Below are 25084 nucleotides of genomic sequence, written 5' to 3'. Positions count from 1 at the left end.
TCTGTATGGATTTTTTTTTTTTTTTTGGAATTCCCAGTCATGCGAATTCCTATTGAAATTACTTTGATTGCACCTTTAGACTTTTCTGTCATAGAAAATTTAAAGAGGATGTTGAAAGTCACACCACTTGGAGCTGGGTTTCTCTCTGTAGGAAGAGAAAAATCAAAAACCTGGAGTGGATCTCAAACTGAGTGATGGGAAAATATCTGCCAGTCCACTCCACTCATACACTGTTCCAGACTGGTTTTCAGTCTGTACATTGCTGAAGTTTGGCTTCTTTTAGAACTACTTCCATTGGCGGAGGAGAAACTGGCCAATTTCTTTTTTAAAAAGTAAACTTCTTGATGTGTGATGATCAAGGGCGGCATCATAAGTATATTGCCGTGTTGATATTCAGTACAACAGCACTTGTGTGATATTGCTTAAATCACATCCACTATATAGTTGTAACCCAAAACAACCACAAACACACTGCTATTATACACGTATTGAAGCTGGTTAAAGGGTGATAGAATGAATGCGGCAATCTATTGGTTGTAGGCATTGTAAATTTCATTCAGTGCAGTCCAATGGCAACGAGAGAGAGAGAGAGAGAGAGAGAGAGAGAGAGAGAGAGAGAGAGAGAGAGAGAGAGAGAGAGAGTGAGAGAGAGAGACGCCTGATACAGCCTCAGTCTCTCTCCCTTTAATCTCTTTTTTTCCAGTCTGTGCTGCCTCTTTCTATGGAGACAATCAGATTCTCTACAATTTACTGTTCCTCCGCAGTGATTTCAATGAATTACCTTAATCTATGTGGGTCATTTACATCAGATATGTTGCCGCGTCTCTGCTGAACAGTCCCCGGTGTGCCACCTCTCTTTCGGACGGCAGCATCACGTTGGATTTTAACAGGGGCAGAACGGAGTTTGATTTTTTTCCCTTGTGTGGCACATACATTTTGACCGTACCTCAGGAAGTCGGGGCGGCAGGACAGAAGCCGTACAATGCAGATACCGCAAAGGTAAGCGACACAAGCAGCGCTGGAAGTGAAAGTATCTCTATTTTGTGCTTATACAGAGTTGAACTGTTTGCCTGACGCCGCGTACGCGCTTATTTCCAGCTGGTTCCCAGGATTTTTCCCCTCTCTCTCTCTCTCTTTCTCGCTCTCTGAAAGCTTCATCCATCCGGACGAACGATGCAACGATTTTGCTTTGAGTGTTTAATTCGCGCCGGCTACTCGCGCTGATTTGCATGAAAAAGGCTGACCGTACAAACTGTTTTAGTAGTTTTTGGGCAATTTAATTTGCGTGGACCTTTTTTCGTCATCGAAATTATTATTAGGATCAATAAAACCCTTATTCTACTTTCCACCATTAGTGTCATCTACATTTAAAGATGAAGCTCAAGTACACAGCATGAAAGAATCTTTTATATGAGTCACAGTAAATACATGTACGCACTTCGACACTCAGCAGATGAGTGGAAATATTTTTTTAGCAAGGGATTCGTGTGGCATAAGTGTTTTGGTATATCACTACTTACCTGTGGCTAACCAAACCTCGGTACAGTGAGGTGTTGATTGATATACGATAGTTTTCTTTATCGTACGTCTATAGCCGTTCACATCCATACGCGTGTTAATCACTCGGCTTAAAAATGTGGTGCCGATAAATCTTTCGAGATTTCGTTTCTCGAGAGCCATAATGTTGGGCCAGGATTTGAGAGAAATGCAAGGTTATTATTTAGAACGTAGTGTATTTGCGATAAAATACATTATCATTCTGTGATGGGACACTTAGAATGCGCGCTCAAACTGAGGAAGACTTAGCGATATGGCGTGTTTTGTTACTTAACTTTCGCCTGGCTTTGCTATGGTTACTGACGAAGTACATTCTCCTCAAAAGATGTGGTGAGTCCAGACTTTCATCACAGGGACCACTGTTTCAACCCAAGCTGTCCCGCTTATACAGCGGTGAACCACAAGGTGGTACTGTGGACATCTCCTGCATACGTGCGTGTTTTTGGGATGGAGTGAGGAGGGGAAATTGGGCCGCCTCTCGAACATTCGCACTGTACAGCATTTTAACCTTCACTTCTGTCAGAATGCGCGGCAACTGCGTGACATTAGTGTCGTTTTAAGAGTGAATTATGGTTCATAATTCACGTAAATTGAAAAATGTCAACAAGTTCAGTCTTTCTATAAGGTAGATCAATAAAAAAAAACATTGATTAGTACTTTCAAAGTAGAAAAAAAAATAGTGATAAAGTATGCTCTTTAGGTAAGTGTGTAATACTAATACTTGCTCCACCATGCTGGCATTGTTCTTCTTTGACCTGTAACTCGCCAACAAAAAAATTGAAAGTAATTTGATTGTGTGCTGTAATCTTTCTTGGTTTCTTTAGTAGGCCTGTGTATATATATATATAAATAAATTAATAAATAAATAAGTTGTTTCTGCTATTTTCTCAGCTCCTTAGCTCCTGTGGTACTGTTGGATAGCAGACCAAATATTGTACGTCATCTTGGTATTGCTCTCCTACTGTTTCATGAATATTTGTGATATCTAACTCATTGATGTACTGCTTGCTGCATAATATATAGTGCAAAGCATGCATATTTTGACACAAAGGTGTGTTCAAACTTGGAAAGAAAATAGACAATTTTTTAAATCTTGAATACAGGTTTTAGTGGCATAATGGGGTGTATATAAAATTAGGCATAGACGGATAATGAGCTTGAGAATATTTTGTTGGATAGACAATAAGACATACCAGTTTACTATTTCTTACTTCTGATCACTGTTGTTTTAAATAAGTCACATACATAAAGAACCGTAGTAAATGTGATGGAGCTACTTGAGTTTGTAATCACAAAAACGTATGTAGTTAAAATAGACATAGTGCTTGTATAAGCAAAATAATTCTGGTTTTAGTATTCAGTATTTCTCTTGTGTTCTCTCTCACTAACTCATAGGATCAGTGGTTGGCTGTTGGTGTCACCTTTGAATAAATTTTCACTCTCTCTCTTTGCTTTCTGGGGTTCCTGTCCACACTTGGTCAACTGACAGAAAGATAGAAGGAGAGAATACAGCTTGAGAAAACAAATTCCAGTTGACTTGCCAGCCCAGACGCCATGTTGAATAAGTCATAGCAGGTGCATTTGCGGTGGAATCGCACCACGTTTATCCGAAGTTCACCCAAAGGTCACAGCAAATTCTATGCTTTATTCCATGGTCTTTTGTGTATCGCTTGGACCGAATCAATACTGTCTCCTTTAAGTCATGAGTCACTCTTTGAACAGTGCAATTGTTAGAGCCTCCTTCAAGCAGATCATTTATTATAATTAAAATTCAGAGATAGACCCGGTGCCTTCATTGAGATTCGCGTGAGTTATCTTCAGTGATCACACAGGCAGCGAATGCTATTTTCTCTCCTTTTATTCTCTTTGGTCTCATTTCTCGCTTCTTTTTATTTGTCATACTCACTGATGTATCGAGGGTGCATTTAAGGGAAGTGTTTGATACATTTACAACAGAAATTCCACCCAGTCACCTTATCTAAATTTAACTGACAAAAACTCACATTCTCTCATCTTAATTTACTCATTTAATACTAGAAAATAGCATGGTTTATACCTTAATTAATTCATAATAAGATTTCATTTTATTTTATTCAATATCAGACAATCAATTTAAAAGTCAGTGGGGTCCAATGTTGTTTTCTCTTATTGTGTGGACAAAAAAAAAAAAAAAAAATATGAAAAGCCTTCATACAGGTTTTGAACAATATGAGGGGTGAGTAAATTACAAAATTTTTCATCTATTTGGGCTGGTAGCCAGTATGGGCAGCTTAATTCTGTGTTCTTCTTTGTTGTAATATGATGTTTTGGCAGAAAGTGCCTTCATATACTGAGCCTCTTGAATGTAAGCATTGCTTGAGGATGTAGCTATATTGGCGTAAAGTTATTGAATAAATCCCTCTTGGCTCGTCTGGACATCAGATGAGAGTGCATGCAAACTGGTGGATGCTACATAGCTTTTTGTCTGTGTTGGAAATTAAATTGCTGGCCAGACATTCAGGCCCATCTGCTTCGGAGGACAAACATGTACGTGAAAGATTTTCAAAAATGCCCATCTCAATGTCATGATGTATAATGATAAACAGCAAAGGGAGAAGTAATGAAAGCTTAGGATTTAAAAATCAGCAGGCCTACCTCTTAGATCAACACAGGCCTGTTGATGGATCATGCTGTCTTAATTGTTAATTGTTTACCAAGTCTATTACAATGTGATTTATTTTAAGAGATCAAATTTTCTCACTTTCTTTTGGGTATCTCTTAATAATGAAGCCACTGCTGTGTGCACAGCACATGTCTTGATATCTGAGCTAAATGATGGTTTTAATTTTAAAAAAGGGTGGACTTAAAACCCCAGGGTGTTACGGGATGGGTCTTTCTGAGACCACCAATAAAGATCTTTTAAAGCATGTCATGTGTGCTGGGACCCAAGCCTTATTAAAATCATACTCCTTCATTAAATGCTGCCTTGGAGGAATAACACCTTTCAAATGCTCTAAACTTCCACTAAATATTTATCACAATAATATTTTACAGTCATTTACAGTATCTGGGGATGTTCTCTGCATTGTACAAAGGAGATAATGCCTCTGTGTTGTTTGTTTTCTAGCGCTTTCTTGTTTTCTCTTGTGACTGACAGTGCTTAAAACATCCTGCCGTTGTAAAGCATTTTGTTATGAAGTGGAAAAGTGAAGATAACCCTAATCCTTTTGCAATTTAGCATTGCTCAACACCAATTTAAGTTAATGTGACTGTCTCAATGAGTCTATTATATCATCACTGCTTTGTTCGCACAATTAACTTTCCATGGGTTATACTATCTACCATCTGATCTCTGCTGAAATTGCTTTGTGATATGAGGAAATGAAAAAGTTATATCAATCAATCTTAGATTCTTGAAGAATTATTTAGACAGGCTTTGAAAATGACAGCGTAGATAACGCTGGCCGTGACATCTGTTAAAAACACCGTATTTTAAAGATGTTGGCAGAACGATGCCCTTTTATAACTTTAGATTACTCTGTAAATAAGAGGTACTGATTCGAGAACAGTCTCATAGGAAACCTCGCTTCACTTTCACTGACAGAGCTATTAATGGAGGGATCAGAGCGAACCAAAGAGTTCATCACTTGTAGATTTACTCAGGACTCAAGTCATTAAAGTTTCCCTCCAGAGGCTCCATCGAGCCTAGTTCAGTAATTTGAGGCAAATGTGCATGAGCAATCCATGTGATGATCTTGAACTGTATATGAAGTTAAACAAATTAGAGCTACAGTTTGTGCTGTTGAAGTTCAAGAGTATCAAAAAACACCAACTGACGAGGATCTTCTCGATTCTTGTTTCACACCCACTCGCTTCCTCCTCTTTCTTGTGGATGAAATGCATAGAGCATTCATTATTCAAATTCACACGCAGGGTAACATTTCTTGCGCATAATCTGCTCTCAGCCTTGTGTGCTTGTTCTGTTTGTTCATTCAGGTGGAAAGATTATAATTTGTTCAGACAATAAATGTGGTGCAGACATACCATTTTACAATTCACATATATTTAAATCAGAGGCAGATTTGTATTCACGTCTACTCCAGTTTATGTCTCTAAGGAAATTTCTTTTGAATGCAGTTGATTTATTCCAGAGGATCTTCATAGAAAGATTCCTGGAAACACCATGACCTTTAGCATTTCCAAGTCAAGAGGAGTCTCAAACCAATGTTTTTTGTGTCATTCATTCTGTTGTAATTACACAGAAGCTTTCCTTTTGCTAAATTCACAAATTTGTATTTGAACAACAGACCAGAGTCAAAGGATAATGAATAAATGTTTGGATTTGTGTAGATGACTCAGCCAGAGCATGATGAATTTCACTCTCTGATTATGTCTTAAAGGAGTAGTTCACTTCCAGAACAAAAATAGCGTACTCAGATAGTCATAAAGAAATTATTTTTTTGAGGAAAACATTTCAGGATTCCTCTTCATGTAGTGGACTTCTATGGTGCCCGCCGAGGTTGAACTTCCAAAATGCAGTTTAAATGCAGCTTCAAAGGGCTTTAAATGATCCCAGCCAAGGAAGAAGGGTCTTATATAGTGAAGCAATTGGTTATTTTCTACAAAAAAAAAAAACAAAAAAACAACAACAACAACAAAAAACAAAAACACAATTTACATACTTTTTAACCTCAAATGCTCGTCTTGTCTAGGTCTGTGTGAATTTATTTCTGGTTCAGCACAGTTAGAGTATGTCAAAAAACTCATCTCATTTTCTCCTCCAACTTCAAAATTGTCTTACACTCTTAAAAATAAAGGTGCTTCACGATGCCATAGAATAATCTTTTTATTTAAATGGTTCCATAAAGAACCTTTAACATCTGAAGAACCTTTCTGTTTCACAAAAGGTTCTTTGTGTCGAAAGAATGTTCTTCAGATTATTTCTTCTTTAAAGAACCTTTGACTGAATGGTTCTTTGTGGAACCAAATGGCATTGCTATGAAGAACCTTTCAAAGCACCTTTATTTTTAAGAGTGTACATCACTGTTTTACCTTTTTTTGACCTTCTTTGCATGTTCACTTCATAAACACTGGGTCGGTACTTCTGAAGCGATTTAGGATGATTTTGGAGTTGGAGGAGAAAATGAGATGGGACTTTTTCTACATACCCTAACTGTCTTGAACTGAAAAAAAGTTCAAGCAGACCTAGACAAGATGAGTGTTTGAGGTTAAAAAGTATATCAATTGTCTTTTTTTTTTTTTTAGAAAATAACCGATCGTTTCACTAGATAAGACCCTTATTCCTCGGCTGGGATTGCTTAGAGCCCTTTGAAGCTGCATTTAGACTGTTCAAAATCAGAGGCACCATTAAGGTCTATTATATGGAGAGGAATCCTAAAATGTTTTCCTCAAAAACCTACTTTCTTTACGACTGAAGAACTTCATGAACTTCTGAATATGAACTTCTTGGATGACAAGCGGATGAGTACATTTTCTGTACATTTTTTGTTCTGGAAGTGAAAGTCCTTTTAACATCTTACGCTTTTGCTGATGATGACTGTGAAGAGTATTCATGTAGTTCAAATAGTTAGCAATATAAAACTCATGGAAGGTCATGAGATTGAATTCCAGTAATGCATAAACTGATAACATGTTTACCTTGAATGCATTGTAAGTTACTTTGGATAAAAGTCTCTGAATGAAAATGTAAAGAATGTTGGAACATCACAATGACAACTAAAAGCTTCCATTATAGGACCAAGACATCAAAACACTTCAAATCTTAGATTGGCCATTTCTACACTAAGCGATGAGAAATAGAGGAGAGAATGTATCAATCGAACTCAATTGTTGTTCTAAAACATAACTGCTTCAATCATAGATAGACAGTTTCCAAACAAATAGATCAATATGTTCTAAAGCAGCCTTATTTAGTGCAACTAACCTCATAAATGGATACACTATACAATATTTTGTGTATACGCTACAATGCTACACACACAGTTATTTGAGCTTATCAATTTACCAGACCACTTACTGTATAAATTGTGGCCCAGTCAGTGGAGTCGTATTTCAAAATAGCTATTGTTTGAATCTAGAGTATAATGATGTCTAAGTGTTAGCATTTATTTGCTATTTGTGTCTATTATTGTATGTTTTCTCTGGCAGCACAAGGTTACCTTGGTGCCTCAGATGCTTAACGCAAAGCATGCAAAATAATGAAGGAAATGCAATTCCTCTGTTTTTGTTTATGGCAATGAATGAGAATTTATAGGCTGTTTTTTCTTTCCCACAGGCAAACCAATAAAGAAGGTATTGAAAGGAGGGAGTAGTTACATCAGAGGACAGCTCAGGGGGAAGGAGCAGCGGTTTGTTTCTCGTCAAAAGGATAGCAGTTAAAGACGACGAAAATACAACTGAGATCCGGAATTGCCCTCATGGCATGGGGGAATGACATAATCACTGATCTGATTGGTGGGCGTGCTGTCAATCATCTGTCCATTGCAGCCTGAGGGTGGGGTTTCACCTTGGCTGTGGAAGGAGTGGAGGACTGTGAATTTAACCAACTCTGCCAACCGCAGCTGGAGGACCATGTCACTGCTCAGAGGAACCCCATGGATACCACTCACCATGGTTCGTCCACTGGCTACTCTACGCCTTTTTACCTGGATTGTGTTTGCAGCTGCTTGGCTAGCTGTTACATGGTCCCAGCAGCACCCTATTGTCACAACAAACTACGGCAAGCTAAGAGGCTTGAAAACGGCTCTGCCCAATGAGATTCTAGGGCCTGTGGAACAGTATCTGGGGATTCCCTATGCCCTCCCGCCCACGGGGGAAAGAAGATTTCAGCCCCCAGAGCCCCCCCATGTCGTGGCCAGGGATTCGAAATGCCACACAGTTTGCTCCAGTTTGTCCTCAGTTTTTGGAAGATCGGTTTTTACTCAATGATATGTTACCAGTATGGTTCACCGCCAACTTGGATACCGTTGTAACCTACGTGCAAGATCAAAGCGAAGACTGCCTGTACTTAAACATTTATGTTCCCACGGAGGATGGTATGTAATTTCCTTTTTTTTAAAAAAACAAAATGATAATAATAATGCATACCTTTAATGTTTTCTTCTCTGCAAGTTTCATCGTTTGTTTGATGATTTGGTTCATGCAAGTTGTTTTAGCGGCATAGTTTGCTTGGTTTGCATCCTCATAACTTGATCTATGAAGATTTTCCAAGTTCAGCAAATTGAGAATTTCTAAATGGCTTTTTGACTAATTGTTGCTGACATTCCACAATGAGTTGTTTTTTTTTGGAATGGTTAATATCATCTCAAAAAAAGCTTAGCTGAGTAGTCTACATGTTTTGTAATAAATGTGAGTCTGCATGTCTTGGCTACTGTATATCTTAAAGTATATTATATATCTTACTTGTTTATTTTCAGGTTGCTGTTATTTAAAGGATTAGTTTGCTTCCAGAAATAAAATTTCCTGATGATTTACTCACCCTCATATCATCCAAGATCAAGGTCTTCCTTTTTTCAGTCGCAAAGAAATTAAGGTTTTTGAGGACAACATTTCAGGATTTTTCTCCATATAATGGACTTCAATGGGGATCACCAGGTTGAAAGTCCAAATTGCAGTTTCAGTGCAGCTTCAAAGGGCTCTACACAATCCCAGCCGAGGAATAAGCGTCTTATCTAGTGAAACGACCTGTCGTTTTCTACAAAAAAAAAAGAAAAAAAAAAAGTATATACTTTTAACCACAAACTCTGCGATGCACATCTACGACTTCCCACGTTACGTAATCATTTTGGGAAGGTCAAATGTAGGGTAGGGGGGAAAAACTCCAACTCATTTTCTTTTTTTGGAAAGGACATTTGACTTTCTTTGACTTTTCTGTGTACCTCCACTTACATCACGTGTGACCTTTCAAACGTGATTACGTAATGCGTGAATCTTTTTTCTTCAGAAAATGACCAATAATTTCACTAGATAAGACTCTTATTCCTCAGCTGGGATCATGTAGAGCCCTTTGATGCTGCATTGAAACTGCAATTTAGACCTTCATCCCGTTGGACACCGCTGAAGTCCACTATATGGAGAAAAATCCTGGACTGCTTTCCACAAAAACCTTAATTTCCTTTCGACTGAAAAAAAAAAAAAAAAAGACATGAACATCATGGGACATGGGAGTAAATTATCAGTAGTTTTTTATTCTGAAATTGAACTAATCTTTTAAGTGTAAATAGGGTGGCCATACGTCCTGGCCAAGATTTCTGTATTTGGCTTTGTTTCCTGTTTTCATACTTTCAGAAGATAATGATCGAAACGTAGTTTGACCATTAGCATGCAGGCATTGTGCATAATCAACCTATCGTGGCACATGAGAAGGTGGGATCTACAGAGAACGGTCAAAGCGATGCAAATACGCATACATATTAGATGTGTTCGTTCGTTCATTCGTTCGACTTAAAGCGTGCTGCGCAGACTGATCGTTGTATGACATCAAAGTACTGTGAGAGCGATTCGAAAGCACAAGGCGCCGTCTGCTCTCTATAGCTCTCATGGATGTCATACAACAAACGGTCTGTGCAGCGCAAACAGCCAAATCCTGGATATTTTAGGGATATAGTGTCCCGTAAAAATGGCACGTATGGTGTGAATAACAGTAACAATTTACAGATAGCACTCAGCTGTTTGAGAGTGTTTATCCTATAGTCTTGAATTGCATAATAGTGTGCTAAATTTAGCTTGGACACTGGACTGAAAGATTAAGGAAGAGAGATTTGCAACTGAAAATCTCTCAAACAGTAGAGAAGCCATGTCTGCATCTTCAAATTATTGTTGTCTTATTATTGTGACATCATGATGATGAAACATTTTGATTAGTCAGCCATTTGAGAAGAAATTGAAAAGTTATTAATCTTGCTGCTCAGTACATAGTGCTTTGTTAAAGTAGTGTTTATTGCAGTCTGACAACTAAAATCTATAACCTTCTTCTTTTTTTGACCTGAAATCAAAGAAAGTTACTGTATTTCTCTGAATTCATGAGTGTTGCTGCACCAATGTGCAGTAAATTTCAGTATGTGTCAGAATATTGTGACAGCCTACAGTTTTGCTTAAAAAAGTCCCTTCTGTGATGCTGAAATTCAATCCTCTTTTGTGCCGTACTGAAGACGGTCATCCCGTTAGCTTTCAAACACTAACCGCCTATCATGCTTCAGCTCTCCAAATTGCCCTTTTCAAAATCCTATGTAATATGGGACCATCCTGGCATTTTTGACTCAGAGAGGGACTTGCTCTGCAGTTGTGCCACTGCTGAAACAGGATGACAGCTATAAAAAAGCCCTTTAGTGCAAAGAACATATCGAAAGAAAAAGCATGATGTTCAAGGCTAGAATGGAAAACCGGGATCACCACTTCCTGATCTGTAGAAAACAGGTTAGAGACACATAAATTCTCTTTGTGTTTTAGCTGCCCGCTTCTTTTGTTAGCTAGACGCACAAAAGAGACTGCAGTCTGTTAGTGACGGAGTCAGCTTTATCTCTCGGTGCAGTTACGAGTGAAGGCTGTGGAGGTGGCATCCTGTTTTGTTGTGAATTAATCACAATGAATGCTTCAGCCTGAAGGGACGGTCTGGGCGAAGAGACAATGCCGGCTCCCTTCCACTCTTTAATTGGGAAAGCTAACCAATTTAATTTCTATTGGACTATTCAAAAAAACCCATTCAGAGAAACAGAAAGACGCTGAAAAGAGGCAGTCACGACAAATCAGCGCTTGTTACCCTCATTGTCCATCTCAATGGGTGGACTTCTTTAACCTAACATCTGAAATCCAGTGTTGTTTTAAAGATAATTGAGATCTACTTGTAGAGTGCAAATGGGGAACTGACACCTATGATCTTGTACTGTAATTAATCCCACTCACTGCTCTTCCACAGCCTGTAAGCCTATACATGTACATTAGCGGCTGGGACTAGTTGTCACACTTGTCTTTTTCGCAAATACTTTGAAATTGAATTTTAAGATTGTCAGCTAAATTTAAGATGAAAATATTATAAAACGCAAACGTTGGAGTAATTACATAGAAAAACCATTGTTGAACCATCGTATTGGCCAAGATCATAGCTTGCAATGCATTGCCACAGTGGTGTGGAAAAATATGTCAATATATGCAAATGTTTTTAATATATCAATACATTTTACAGTAACTAAGTACATACTTATTCAATATAAACACATCAGCAAGTTGTGGTGCACTAAATTTGAGTTTATGTAATTTATTAATATTTATTCAGTGGAATTACATATTTAACAAGGTTAAATATGAATAAATTTGAGAAATTTCATTGTATTTCCTAGCCTTTGTATGTTCCTTTTTTGATAAGAGTAGCACTTTAGGTTGACATGGATTTTACAAGTTTGTGCAGTACTGGAACGTTTGCTATTCAGCATCATTTTATAATATTCCTAACTTTAATGGAAGCAACAAAATCTGACCTTTTGCACCAAGCAGTTCACATATTTTCAAATGTGCTTGTTAAATGACCTAGAAAAGGGAACAGTCGAATATCTACTTCTTATTTAAAGTCATAACATCTCAAACATTCTCAAAATCATAAAACTTTTTTTCACCTTGAAGTTGTATTTTGTATCCTAGACTTTCAATGTCATCTCAAACTTCTTCACACCACTAAATATATCTCAGAATACATCTCAGAAACTGACGATCTCCTGGGATTGTCAGACACAACAGTCTCTAGAGTTGGAGGAAAAAAAAACATCAAATGAGCAGCAGTTGCTTGTGAAATTGCTTTGTTAATGAGAGGGTTTGGAGGAGAATGGCTAGAATGGTTCAAGCTGTCAGGAAGGTGGCAATAACTAAAATAACAATGTATTACCGCAGTGCTATCCCGCAAACCAGCTCTAAATGCACACTTTGAACGTTTAAGTGGCTGGCTAGACCAGCAAGCAAACAGGAGACGCCTCAGGCAGCTAAGAACAGGAGGCTGAGGCTACACTGGGCATATGGTTGTCAAACTGGACATTAGATGATTGGAAAAACATGCTTTGTCTTGTGAATCATGATTTCAGATGCAATACAGATGGTAGGGTCAGAATTTGGTGTTAACCACATGAATCCATCCTGCATTTTTTAATGGATCGGGCTGCTGCTGCTGCTGCTGGTAAAATTAGGCCATTTGAGCATCATTTAAATTCCACATCCAACTGCTGTGATCTGCATCCTTGCTGACCGTGTGCATATCCTTGCGGACACAGTCTACCCATTTTCTAGTAGTTAATTTCAGCATGATAATATGCCATGTCATTGAGTTTAGTACAATGGTCTCCTGGGAATGCCACAAATGTGCAGCCAGTGCGAGTTTGTGATATTCTCATGTCAGTATGGACCGGAATCTCCAAGGAAAGCGTCTGGTACCTTGCTGAATCCATTCCGTGAAGAATTCAAGCTGGTTAAATTAGTTTAGAATAATATGAATAATATTACATTTGGTAGCATGGTTCTTGTAAGGTGAATCTTTGCGGTACCTCATACGATCACGTATGATCTTCTCTCATATTGCGTCCTGCTGTGGCTTTTAATTTGTTGCTGTCAATCATCTATGAATAATTGGCCATTTCTTGTGGTTAATGTGTTTTGTGTGAAACCTTTATTTGAGCTGTGGGGATAGTATCGACCGCTGGGTAATGAGATGTCCTTTGAAGCTCAGCCCAAAAAAAGTGTTCAAAGCTAGTGTAACTTAGTTCCTCATATTCTTCAGGTTGAATTATTAATGAATATAATGTAATGAGCTCCTGAACTAAGGGATTAATAAATGTGCTTCGTACATGCTAAAAATACTGATTCAACCTGTGCTAAGTAGAAAAAGAAAAAGTGCATTCATACACTATAAGGTGACTAGAATTTTTAAGTGTCAAACCCAGCACACAGGGGTGGGTATCCCTGTGATTTTTTTTTTGGTGGCATATCACAACTGTATTAGTGTCAAATATATATATTTGACACTAATACGGTTGTGATATGTATATCACAATATGGTATGTGGTAATATGGTATGTGATATGATATATAGTATTCTGAAAGGTTGCTGCATTAAATTTAAAGTAACTAAATCTCTCTCCAACAAATTATGCAAAACTAAAATTAGCATTTTATTAAAATCAAAGACAAATAACAATCCAAGGCAAATAACAAAAGAAATATCTAATGTGTATTATTATCACTGTGACATTTACATGTAAAATAAAATTAGCAATCATATAGACATTTTCACTACCTTACTTTTTTTTTTTTTTTTTCCCCTTTTCACCATTTGAACATTATTCAGGAAAATCTTGAATAGCACTAAATTTCCTTCTTTGAAATTAAACAAAAATAGGATTTCCAGTTATGAAATGGGGAACGTCTTGTTTTATCTGGAATCTTACATTGGGTTAATAGCACTTCAAAATCATAGAGATGAACATTTAGCTGTTAAAATTGCTTTTGCGACCTCTGAATGAAATTCTCCTCAGTCTTGACATTAATTAAATAATTTTATGTAAGCACATCAAGCTAATCTGTCTAAGCCAATGCAACCATAACATCACTTATGCAGTCATTTGTGTAAGCTAATGCTGAAAGACTCTAGGGCAAAGAATAAACATTTCTAGAATATTTTTTTGTGTATTTTAAGCTGCTAGTACATTTACATTTTCACCAGTAGAGTCACCTTGGGTGATTTGGTGTGCACTTGGTTATATTAAAAATATAGCAGGTACTGTACAGCAGCAATGAAACTCTGAGACAAATATACAATTGCTGCCTGTCACTGAAAACAGTCATATCAAGCTCTGTTTTAAATATTAAAATTTTTATTATTTTTTTCTGTTTTTCTCGTTTAAAAAACCCAACGATAGTTGAAGCAACATTACAGAATATTTACCTCTGTTTGAATAAAATACAGTGTATTTATTTATGTATTTATTTATTTACAACCCACAGAATTTATGGCACGTAAACAAATGACAATACATAAAATGACAGCAATTCAAATTCATGATTTTCAGTTAGATATAACTGACTGTAGATTTTAATATATTGTTGAATAATATTAAGTCATAAAAACTTTGAAGTCATTGAACATGGTTTTGATTTGCCAAATTTGCTTTTATTATTCATTCATCAAGTAAAATCGTATGGTTTGAAGTAAATTCCACTGAATGCCTACACAGATAAAATTCAAATCCAAATAACTATCTTTGCAGATTATATCATCAACAAGTATTTTCCAATCTAGCTACAATTCTGTTGATTCTGGTTGCTCTATACAAAATGAGAAGCAACACTGACAAAATTGTTATAGTAGTAGATAATATAAAGAATCTTTAAATGTATCTCCAGAAAGAGGATTCAATAAATTCAATTGAAATTATGCAAAATTTTATGAAAGATAGGGACCATGCAAGGTCCCTATATTTACTGTAATATTGTTTTTAAATACAGTAAAGGGCCCCCGGCCTTTTGATTTTGTCATGACTCATATTTTAATGTTCATTCTTGTTGCTTTAAGTTTGTGTTTGAGTAGTGTTATAATTAGAATAGTATATTATATAATTTTTATATTTTCTTATTAACCCTTAAATGCATACCTCGACTCTTTGGCAACCTGGGACATCATTCACTACCCTCTCCCTCCTTCAAGTTAGAGATTAACTTTCTTAGTATTCTCTATTTATCATAAACAATATAACACAAATTAATAAAATATACAATAATGTTTTCTGAGTTTTATTTTATTTATTTATAATTTTTTCAATGTAAACCCAATGTATGTATTAGTGTTAGTATATTTTCTCTGCACAACAATATTTAAATATCTGATGACTCAGTACATGCAATTCACCTTTATTCCTCAAGGTTTAATGGACAATAATGACCTGATGTTTCACTCATAATTACTGCAGGTTGAACTGGTTTGAATGGCTATACTGCAGAACAATTACTGTATGCCATAAAATATAAATGTCACTGTCAGTTGATGGGGATATGGTAAATAAGTTGACTGATCAAACTATTGATTTTGAATTCTTTGAAAAGATAGTTTTGCAAATATGGTAATATGGTTGAGATGGTGAATATGAGCCAGATGCTGAATGCACTGTGGAAGTGCGCTCTGACGATGACACAGATGATTCAATCATCTGCCCAAATTGAACCTTTTCAAAAGATAAAGAAATATGCTTGATTGTATTATTCTGTAATTGTTCTTAAAATATAAAGATAGGTTTTTTTGCAATTGCAGCAGTTAGAGATCCATCCTTGCTGGATATATAGGTCAATTTAAAAAAAAAAAAAAACAGTGGAGTGTTCCTTTAAGGGTTAATTACCTATAGGTTGGCATGTGATACAGTGTAAAAACCACCTGTTACATTGGTCGACAGGAGTTGGGCTTAAAGTGATAGTCTGCCCAAAAATGAAAATTTTGTCTTTTTTGGAGAATTTTGACAACCAACAACCTCCACTGTTTGGAGGAAAAAATAATGGGAACAGGGTACAGTCAATGGAAACTGAAATGGTTTCCAACATTCTTCAAAATATTTTCTTTTGTGTTTCACAGAAGAAGGAAACTCATACAGGTCTCTTAACATGAGTTAATGATGACAGAATTTTAATTTTGGGGTGGATTAATGCTTCAATGCACAGTAGTGTTTTGAAAAGTGTTTAGGAAATATATTTGATAACTATCATTATTTTTGCAGTTCTATTTAGTCTCACTAGTGACACTTCAGAACTATTCAGTGTGGCTGTGGAGATCAGGTTAATGTGTAAAAGAACTGTGAAAGGAACCTTGGTGCTCCAATTATGGCTAAGAGCACAAAACTGCTTCATAAGGTTGTGGAATGTGTCCGAGCGATCACACAGGAGTGTGTAGGGCCAGTAGATCTTCCTCCTCTGACAGAAAGTCAGATGAGTGGAAACACAGGGGTAAGTGTCTGTGGAGCCGGTCAACCATAGTTATGGTTGCAAATGTCTTAGAACTTCACCATTGGATGACACATCATGTGAGGTCATGTGTTCATAGCCACAAATACCTATGCCCAATTACACATACAAACAAAATGTGCATGTGTCAGCACAGTTTGGTGCACCCTCTTTTTTAATGTTGCATTATAAATGCATTTGGAACGTCTCCATTGCCCTTCTCCAAGAATCTGGTGTACTAAGATTACGGGTGCTGAATGAATGTCCAGTCTAACAGATGTGTGTGAGCTTTGTGGGCAATTGTACACAAAGCCAAATGTGCAAGTATTTGGACTCATATTTAAAGAAGATTTTTCCATGCAGTAATACCAAATGTTATCGATACAACTTGCTTGCAGATGTGGCTGAATGCATAGAGTTTTGAGTAATACTATTTTTTAGGATTTATATCTATACAGTATATATCAATGGATTTATTGAAATACCTTTGTTGGACATTCATAAATCAGTTTCAGAAAGACAATATCACCTGAATTCACAAATAACAAGACTGAAATGACTTGCAGTCTTGCAGACAGGTGCAATCTAATAGACTTTTCTGTATTTTGGCCTTTCTGTGGAGACATGTCTTAGATTACATATTCAGCACGGAAAACCCTTAAAACGTTGTTGTACTCATGTAAAACAATTCTGCGTAGACTATATTAGGAGATAAGCATAGATATATTTTGCATGCTATCAAGATTTTACACTTTTATGGAGACAAACTAATGATTCTGGCCTTATTTGGGAGCAAAGACATTTTTATGGACCTTTGATAATGCATTATTACTTACACAGTTTAATTATTAGCAAATCTTTAATTATTTATTCTTTGATTCACATGAATAAACATGGCCCACTGTCAATTTCTTTTCCACCAGGTCAATATTGACATAGACAGTTAGCCTTTAGCTTAATTACTGAGCAGCCAGGGCAGTACTACAGATGTATAATTTTTAGGCTTGATTTATTACAAATCTGCCATTCTCATTCTTTTATAAGGAGATTCTAATAAAAATGAAATTGGTTTGTCTTATTCAAGTCACAAAACTATATTGAGGGGGGCATGTCTTACCCAGTATACTTGATCAATATGGGGTTTCTCATGATTGATTATTGAACTTTGTCATCTTCTGAAATCTTGTATATTTTAGATTTGGCACATTCCCTAATTACTAGGAATTGCCAGTAATTTTTAGTTGAAAGAGAAAACAAAGAAAGAAACTGCCTCCCTTCTAACAAGTCAATTAAATTTCCTGAGGATCTGAGGTTAACTAAAATTTCCTGGTTAGCACTGTCATGCTTGATTTGATATTTCAGTGTGTTAGAATATGAATCAATTTCAAGACTAACACTTTAGCTCATGATATCTAGCCAGAAGCCATTACTTTATAATATGTATGTATAGTCATTAAGAACTTTTATATGATGCCGACTAAACAGATCAGTAGTTTGTTACAAAATGATCTGCAAATGTATTAAAGCATGAATGTAGACTAAATCTTAACTAATAATCTTAAATCTTACACCATTAATATTTGTTGATGTTAATGTCAGTTATGAAGTGTTACCAGATAGTAATTTCCAATTTTCACTACTTTTGTAATTCAGTAAAATGAAAGAATAAATGTGAAATATAAAATAAGAAGCATAATTTCTAAAGGGACTGCAATGTTAAAACGTTTTGCCCTGTTTGGTATGAATACAGTGTTGCCAAAATCCTGCCAAATATTGATTTCAAGAAGTTTTCAAGATTTTTCATTTGAATTACAAAGAGTTTAAACATAAGAAGCCTGTAAATGGCTATTATATAACTGAATGTTTCTTAGCATTAAATCTTAAAATTATTAATGTGGTATCCATTGGTTGGTTTTATTAAAATAAATTAAAAAATAAAAAATAAAAATAAGTTTTGTGTTAAACATGTATGACAAACCAGAGTGGGAAGGAGTATAAATTAATGTGTCACATTATGGGGTGGAATTAAACATTTGATTCTCTTCTTTTATTGTTTGCTGAGGTTTAAAGGTTGTACCAAAGCCACCTTTAGCCAAAAAAGCGTAACGGCTAAAGCTAAAGCCCTGGCACAGTGAACGAGATTGGATGTTTAAAAAAAAAATATATATATATATATATATATATATAGAGATAGATAGATAGATAGATAGATAGATAGATATTGATATAGATGATATAGACATAGCTATAGATATAGAAACATAGATGTCAGTGGAAGAGAGGCTTCACTATGCTGAATAAATAGCTTTTTTAAGGAAATATCTTATCATTTATTAAGTTGACAGCCTATCGGCTAATCTTAAAGGAAAGCAAAGGACATGATGTGTGGCCAAGTATGGTGACCCATACTTGGAATTTGTGCTCTGCATTTAACCCATCCAAGTGCACACACACAGTAGTGAGTAGTGAGCACACACACACACACACACACACACACACAGAGAGCAGTGGGGCAGCCATATTGCTATCACTGTGGCATCTGGGGAGCACTTGGGGTTTTGGTGCCTTGCTCAAGGGACTCACCACAGCCATGGTATTGAGGGTGGAGAGAGCGCTGGTTATTCACTCCCCCCACCTTCAATCCCTGCTGGACCTGGGACTCAAACCTGCAGCCTTTCAGTTACAATCCCAACTCCCTAACCATTAGGCCACGGCTGCCCCAAACATATTTTACACTAAACAATGGTTTTGGAACTAGTTTTAGATTTCACACCGTAAAAAATGTTGTTTTATAAGAGAAGTTTCAGACTTTTTGTGACAAGTGGGGTTCAGCTTACAGCACTTCCCATTCATTTCCATGGTATCTGTAAACGACGATTGAGTGTCACGCAACTCTGAAATTCAATGACGTCAGGGCTGTAATGTGATTGGTTATCAAGGCACTTATGATCCAAGTTGACCGTTATGCTTTCTCCAATAATAAGTAATACAGACCCACTCATCTCCCAAAAGTAAGACAACCTCTGGTTGTACCTCAAACCCCCCTGAGCAAACAAGAAGAAAAAGTGACAGGAAAAGTCCAACATCAGGTCAAATTTACCTCAGAGCAGATGTGTTTAATCTGCTGATCAGTGGTTTACTCATGGAGTGATCTTGATCACACAACAGCAGTATTAAACAGCACAGCAGGATCCCAAGGTCCCTTATATTGTTTTGGGAGTCTTCTGCAATAGGTTTACATGCACGCAAGGTCAAAAAACACTTTTGTTTTCTCAAAATAATATCACCTCATTTTATAGCGATTCTCAAACGATTCGTTCGAGGCAAATCAAAGATTCAGACACTCTAAACCCCTCCCTTCCGTGAGCCTCCTCTGCTCTGATTGGTTAGATGGCCAGGGGTGTGTTTCCCATACAACGACTTAATTTGCTGATTAACTACCATAGTTTCATGCATTGTTGTGGAAACAAACTAGCTAGTCACAGCTGTTTCCCGAACACGGTCACATCTCTGTCGTTTGAACCACATTTGTTCAACAATATAGGGCCATTGTAAATAACATTTAAATAACTCCTGCTGTTTAACTGATTAGAAATCTCTGAGATGCTTCTGTATTGGACATGGCACCTGATGACTAATTTATTTTTTTTGTTCCCTGTCACTTCGCTTTATTTGATGTTTGATTCATGGCAGGTTCCTTCTTACGTCATACTTGGGGGTTCCCTTAGGCATTTATGCACGTGCACTCTTCACAAACGGCACTTACGAGGCGCGCAAAAATACATACTGTATATTAAAATGCATTTATATTTAGATAGAATGGAAGATATAGATTGTACTGCATATTAGCTTTCTTACTGTGCCCAAGAGCATAGTTTATTTAAGCCCATATGTCTTACTAACAAGACACTATGCTTCTAACCACAGGTCGAGAGCAGTAGTTCCAACCACGCAGGTTTGCGACGCTGTTTGCGAATGTTTGTTTGAACTACGTTGGTAATGACGGAACTTGTGACCATGGTTGGCTAACAATGCTTTTGGGAAACGCACCTCAGGTCTGTTGTGATTGGTCTACCGCCTACAATGAGTGTCAAAGAAACTATTTGCCCATTGTCAAAGTTTTGTATTTTGAACGCTCCATAGAAAATATCAACATCTACTATTTATCATTCTTACAGGTTGTGATTCAGTGGAGCCAGCTGGTCCAAATAAACCATCTTTCAAACCATCTGAGCCATCTTTCAAGAGCAAACATTTATTAAAGAAGCAGTCGACAGTAAAATGACGTGTTTGTGGGCGATGTCAAGTTGTTTGTGGCTGGCCAATGTAGGGAAATTATGCAAGTGTGTTACACAGAGATGTACAGCTGGCCTTGGAAGTGGGATTCGAATTACCAACAACTCGTTTCAGTTGATTCTTTATTTTGGGAGACAATAACTTTCGCCTTTACAACTTTGCAGATCGTTTACATTTGCATACAGCTACATTACATACTGCATGAAAGGCAATATTGGAAATGGCATAATAGGAGCACATTAAAGCAAGATGAAAGAGTGCTGACATTCTCAACAGCATTAACACTGAGAACAGAGGAAGTAATGTAGAATAATTGAACAAATACAAAAAATACAAAGATGTAGTTACTTTTTACCATGGTGATTAAGAGACATGCATGGTTTGGGGTTATATGGATACAATACAAAACAATAATAAACTTTAAAGTGCAAATACAAAGCAGAATCAAGTTGCATTGTCAGAATTTGTATATTTTTATCTATAAAATATACAATATATCTTTTTTTCTCGTTTTGCTGTTGTTAATGTGAATTTACATTTGCTTATGTAAATTATGTATGTCTACCCATTCCTAACCCCATCTGTAGAACTTGGCACGGATCCCACTGCTCTCATATGAGAGCCATGCAACATTCACTTTTGTTGCTGGAAACACATACTGTAAAGCTGCACCATAGCAAAGCTTTGTATAATACAAGCCTCTTTAGGAGGGTGGTACAAAAGAAGTCATTACTCAGAAAGAACCATGTAAAAGGATCTCAGGAGTTTGCCAAAATTCATAACACTGATGCATTGGTGAAGGGAAAGATTTAGAGTACAGGACAGAGCTGTTTAGCTAGAAGCCAAATAGATCTGTGTGACGCAAACCAAACAATACACCACACAGCACAAACACACTACATCTACAATAAAGTATGGTGGTGAAAGTATCATGCTGTAGGGCTACTTTTCATCAGCAGGAACAAAACATCTTATTACAAGAAGGAAAAATGGAAGGCACAGTGCAGAGAAATAATGCAAGAGAAAACCATTTGATCTGATATAAACTGAATCTTGGTATGTTATCATTTATAGAGGAAAGGAGAGAATATCCATTGGACATCCAACTGTACCATGCCAGGAAATCCTGTTCTTAAATCCAGCACTATATTTCAAAGGTTTTATTATTTTTTTTCCTGTCATTTATTTGATTAAAAAGTCTAGCCTGTAGGCTGAGACTACTGCAATGTATTATTAAAACCATATTTTGTGATAAACCCAAACTAATAAAACAAAAGAAGACAAAATAAGTGTATAATTATTCAGGGTCTATTCCATGATCACCTCTTGGCAAACATCTTTTTTTCTACAGTCCAGCCTCATAATCCCTGTTGTGTAGTGCTTATGACCCAGCATGGTGGGTGTGTTGTTCACACTCTAGTGATTTACATGCTACTTGCTTTTGTTTATACAGCTTGACATCCCACAATCCTCTGTTAACTGAAGAAATATTGGAACCTGCATGATCTCTCAGTGTGAGCCAATGTTAACACACAGTGCTGCATATGTAATGAGCCAAGGTCATTTACAGAAACACCAGAATCCTGATGCTCATTTTGTATTTGCTAAAAGCAGTTTTTTAGACACTTTCTTCCCCCCTCATTTGCACACCAAAATGCAAGACTTCTGAAGACTATTAGGGTATGAAGCGTGTAGCACTGAAACCCAATTGTAATTGTTAGAATGGGCACGAATGATCGATTTCCACGTAAAACTGATCGTGCGGTCCAAACCATAAGACGTAGAGTCTTAAAACTTGGAGGGATGGTAGAACTCACACAACCTACAATGTGACTGAGGCTCGCCCCAATCGGCCTGATGGGTGCACTACAGTGATCGAAAGTACAAAAACTCCTAAACTGTCAACCGCAGGCTCAAGTGTCTTATGTCTGCGAAATTTTCGGGTATTTCACATTTTTTTTGCAAAACCTACTTTTGCAAACTAGTCCTAGGTTTTTCGCCTGATCTTAACCAAACCAGTGCAGAAAGATTCTCTGGAGAGTGAATAGCAATAATTATCAAAAAAGCTGAACTTTCGACTCACCGTGGCAAAGGAACGCCAAAACGTTTGAAAGGGGCAGGGCCACTTTTAGTAAAATGCCTATAACTCCTGAACAGAATGAGATATCTTCGCCAAACTCAGCACACTTATGTAAGAGCTCAAGCTGAGGTCACTGGAAAACATTTCAGAGATTGGTGGTGCTATAACAGGAAAATAAAAAAAAAAAAAAAAAAAAAAAGGCTATAACTAGGCAACCATTTGTCCTATCAACATGAAAATCGCTGTGCACAATCTTGGTCTAAAGTGCCACAAGACATTTGCGTATCTAAAAAAAACATGGCCGCCATTGGCAGATGAAGTCTGAGAACCTATTAGACATGGTTAACGGAGTCAGTGGGTCTGTTTGACTCACAGCCCCAAAGGTCTGTGAGAAATTTGAGAGAAATTGGCCACTGGGGGGCAGTATCACATTTTTTTGAGGGTGTAAATGTTTGTACATTGCTCGGTTTTCCGTACATACACACGATATTCGTATTGTATGATAGAACTCCTCATTCTGAACATCTTTGCCTCCAGAACCACTGCTGTCAATCAAACAGTTTTTTTGTAAATGATTGAGAAGATGTGAAAAACTTTTGCAAACTAGTCCTAGGTTTTTCGCTCAGTCTGAAAAAAACATAGCAGTCTCTGGACTCTCTAGGTCAATAATTATCAAAAACATGTTGAAATTTACACTTTGGAAAGCTATAACGGGGTCCTTTAAAAAGGAGGCCTGTCCAAATATACCCAAAAGCCTATAAAGCATAAACGAAAACTCAAAACTTCACGAAACCCGCTGAGAACATGCGACGGGTGATTCTAAACAAGGATTTCAGGGAGATCGAACCATAGTTGGCACTATACCAGTCATAAATGTTATAAAAACATCATATTTCTAATGTAAATCACCTGGATTTGACAAAAATGCTTTTTTAATAATTGATTTTGTTGGTTATAGGCTTTCTAAATAATATGTAATGTCTTATTCCTTATGTGCTTAAATACCTTAAGTGCTTGAACCCCGGTAATTTCTGCTTGCAGCTATATTGATTAATATTATTTCTCTTTTATAATGTTTAGGAAAATTTCGGAATTATCTACAAAATGTATTTATTCATTCCTAAGTATATTTCCAGGCTGTAATCACTAATTCCCATTGTGTTACAGTTTTCACCAGATTTTCTCCAAACTTGAAATAAATCAAGTGATTTTTATTTAATATTTAAGCTGCTGTTTTAAAACCTGTTCCCCCATTTATATTCTTCACTTTTCCCCTGTTGTTGACAGTAGGAGCCAACACAGTCAAAGGCGATGATTTCACCAATAATGAGGGTGGCGAAAATAAAGGTATTTTTTTTCATCTTTTTTCCATTTTTTAACAACGAGATTCCAGCCTGAAACCTGCATGAACGCAAAACCAATTTTTTTCTGTAATGAATTCTTTAAATTGATTTCATTTTGTTCTTGCCTTTTTTGGCCATCGAAGCGCACCATCATCTTTTTGACACCTCTTTCCTCTTTGGTGATTCCTAGCACAGAGCTGAAGGACTGTGTGAAAAGGCTAAAGTTTGCCTCTGTAGAAAATACAAGAACATCCATAAACGACACTTGTTCTCACATAAACGTTACCTTCTCCCAGTGCTGCAAAGTGAAAGACGGTCAACGAAGCCTGCATGTGTTTTTTCCTCTCCTCCTCAAAGAAATGATTAAACAGTCATGTTTCCCTCTTTTTTCAGTTTTGCCATTTTTTTTCCTTCATTGCCCTGTGAAGCATGAGCACTAACCTATGTTGTTTTGACAGTGGAAATCTGTTCATTTGTAACTCCTGTCAGATGCTGTGTTGAAGAAAGTCTTCTCACTGTAATATTAATGGCTTGCTTTTTTGCATCCCATTACACTTGGACAAATAGCATTTTGTAAGACAATGCATTATGAAACGGTAGAGCCATGTATGTCGTATACGTCTCAAAGCAACATCGAGGCAGGTCAGTGATACATATATGATAATTGAATTGATCTTTATTGAGCTCAGGATGTAGTGGTGTCTCTTGACACAACTGATAAATTGCTGTAGTGGATCTGACTGTGGTTTGTGGCTGGCGAGGAGTCAGCTGTCATGATCTCTGAGTGATGTGTGCGATCATTGATTGCTGCTGTCCAGACATGTTGTACTTTCTGATTGCATTCTGATAC

The 25084-nt window shown here is 36.8% G+C and overlaps 1 protein-coding gene across 1 annotated transcript in view; it reads left to right on the top strand.

Moving 5' to 3' along the window:
* Positions 1-658: 658 nt before the first annotated feature.
* nlgn4xa (neuroligin 4 X-linked a) overlaps positions 659-25084 on the top strand; it is a 112219-nt gene continuing 87793 nt past the window's right edge. Inside the window, 4 exon segments of the mRNA XM_051114261.1 lie at positions 659-999; positions 7832-8394; positions 8396-8591; positions 24179-24238. Of these exon segments, the coding sequence (XP_050970218.1) occupies positions 8128-8394; positions 8396-8591; positions 24179-24238 (523 nt within the window). The 5' untranslated portion in view covers positions 659-999; positions 7832-8127.

This window comes from Labeo rohita, chromosome 1 (genome assembly GCF_022985175.1).
Source record: "Labeo rohita strain BAU-BD-2019 chromosome 1, IGBB_LRoh.1.0, whole genome shotgun sequence".
NCBI lineage: Eukaryota > Metazoa > Chordata > Actinopteri > Cypriniformes > Cyprinidae > Labeo > Labeo rohita.
This window is presented reverse-complemented; position numbering and strand designations above follow the sequence as displayed.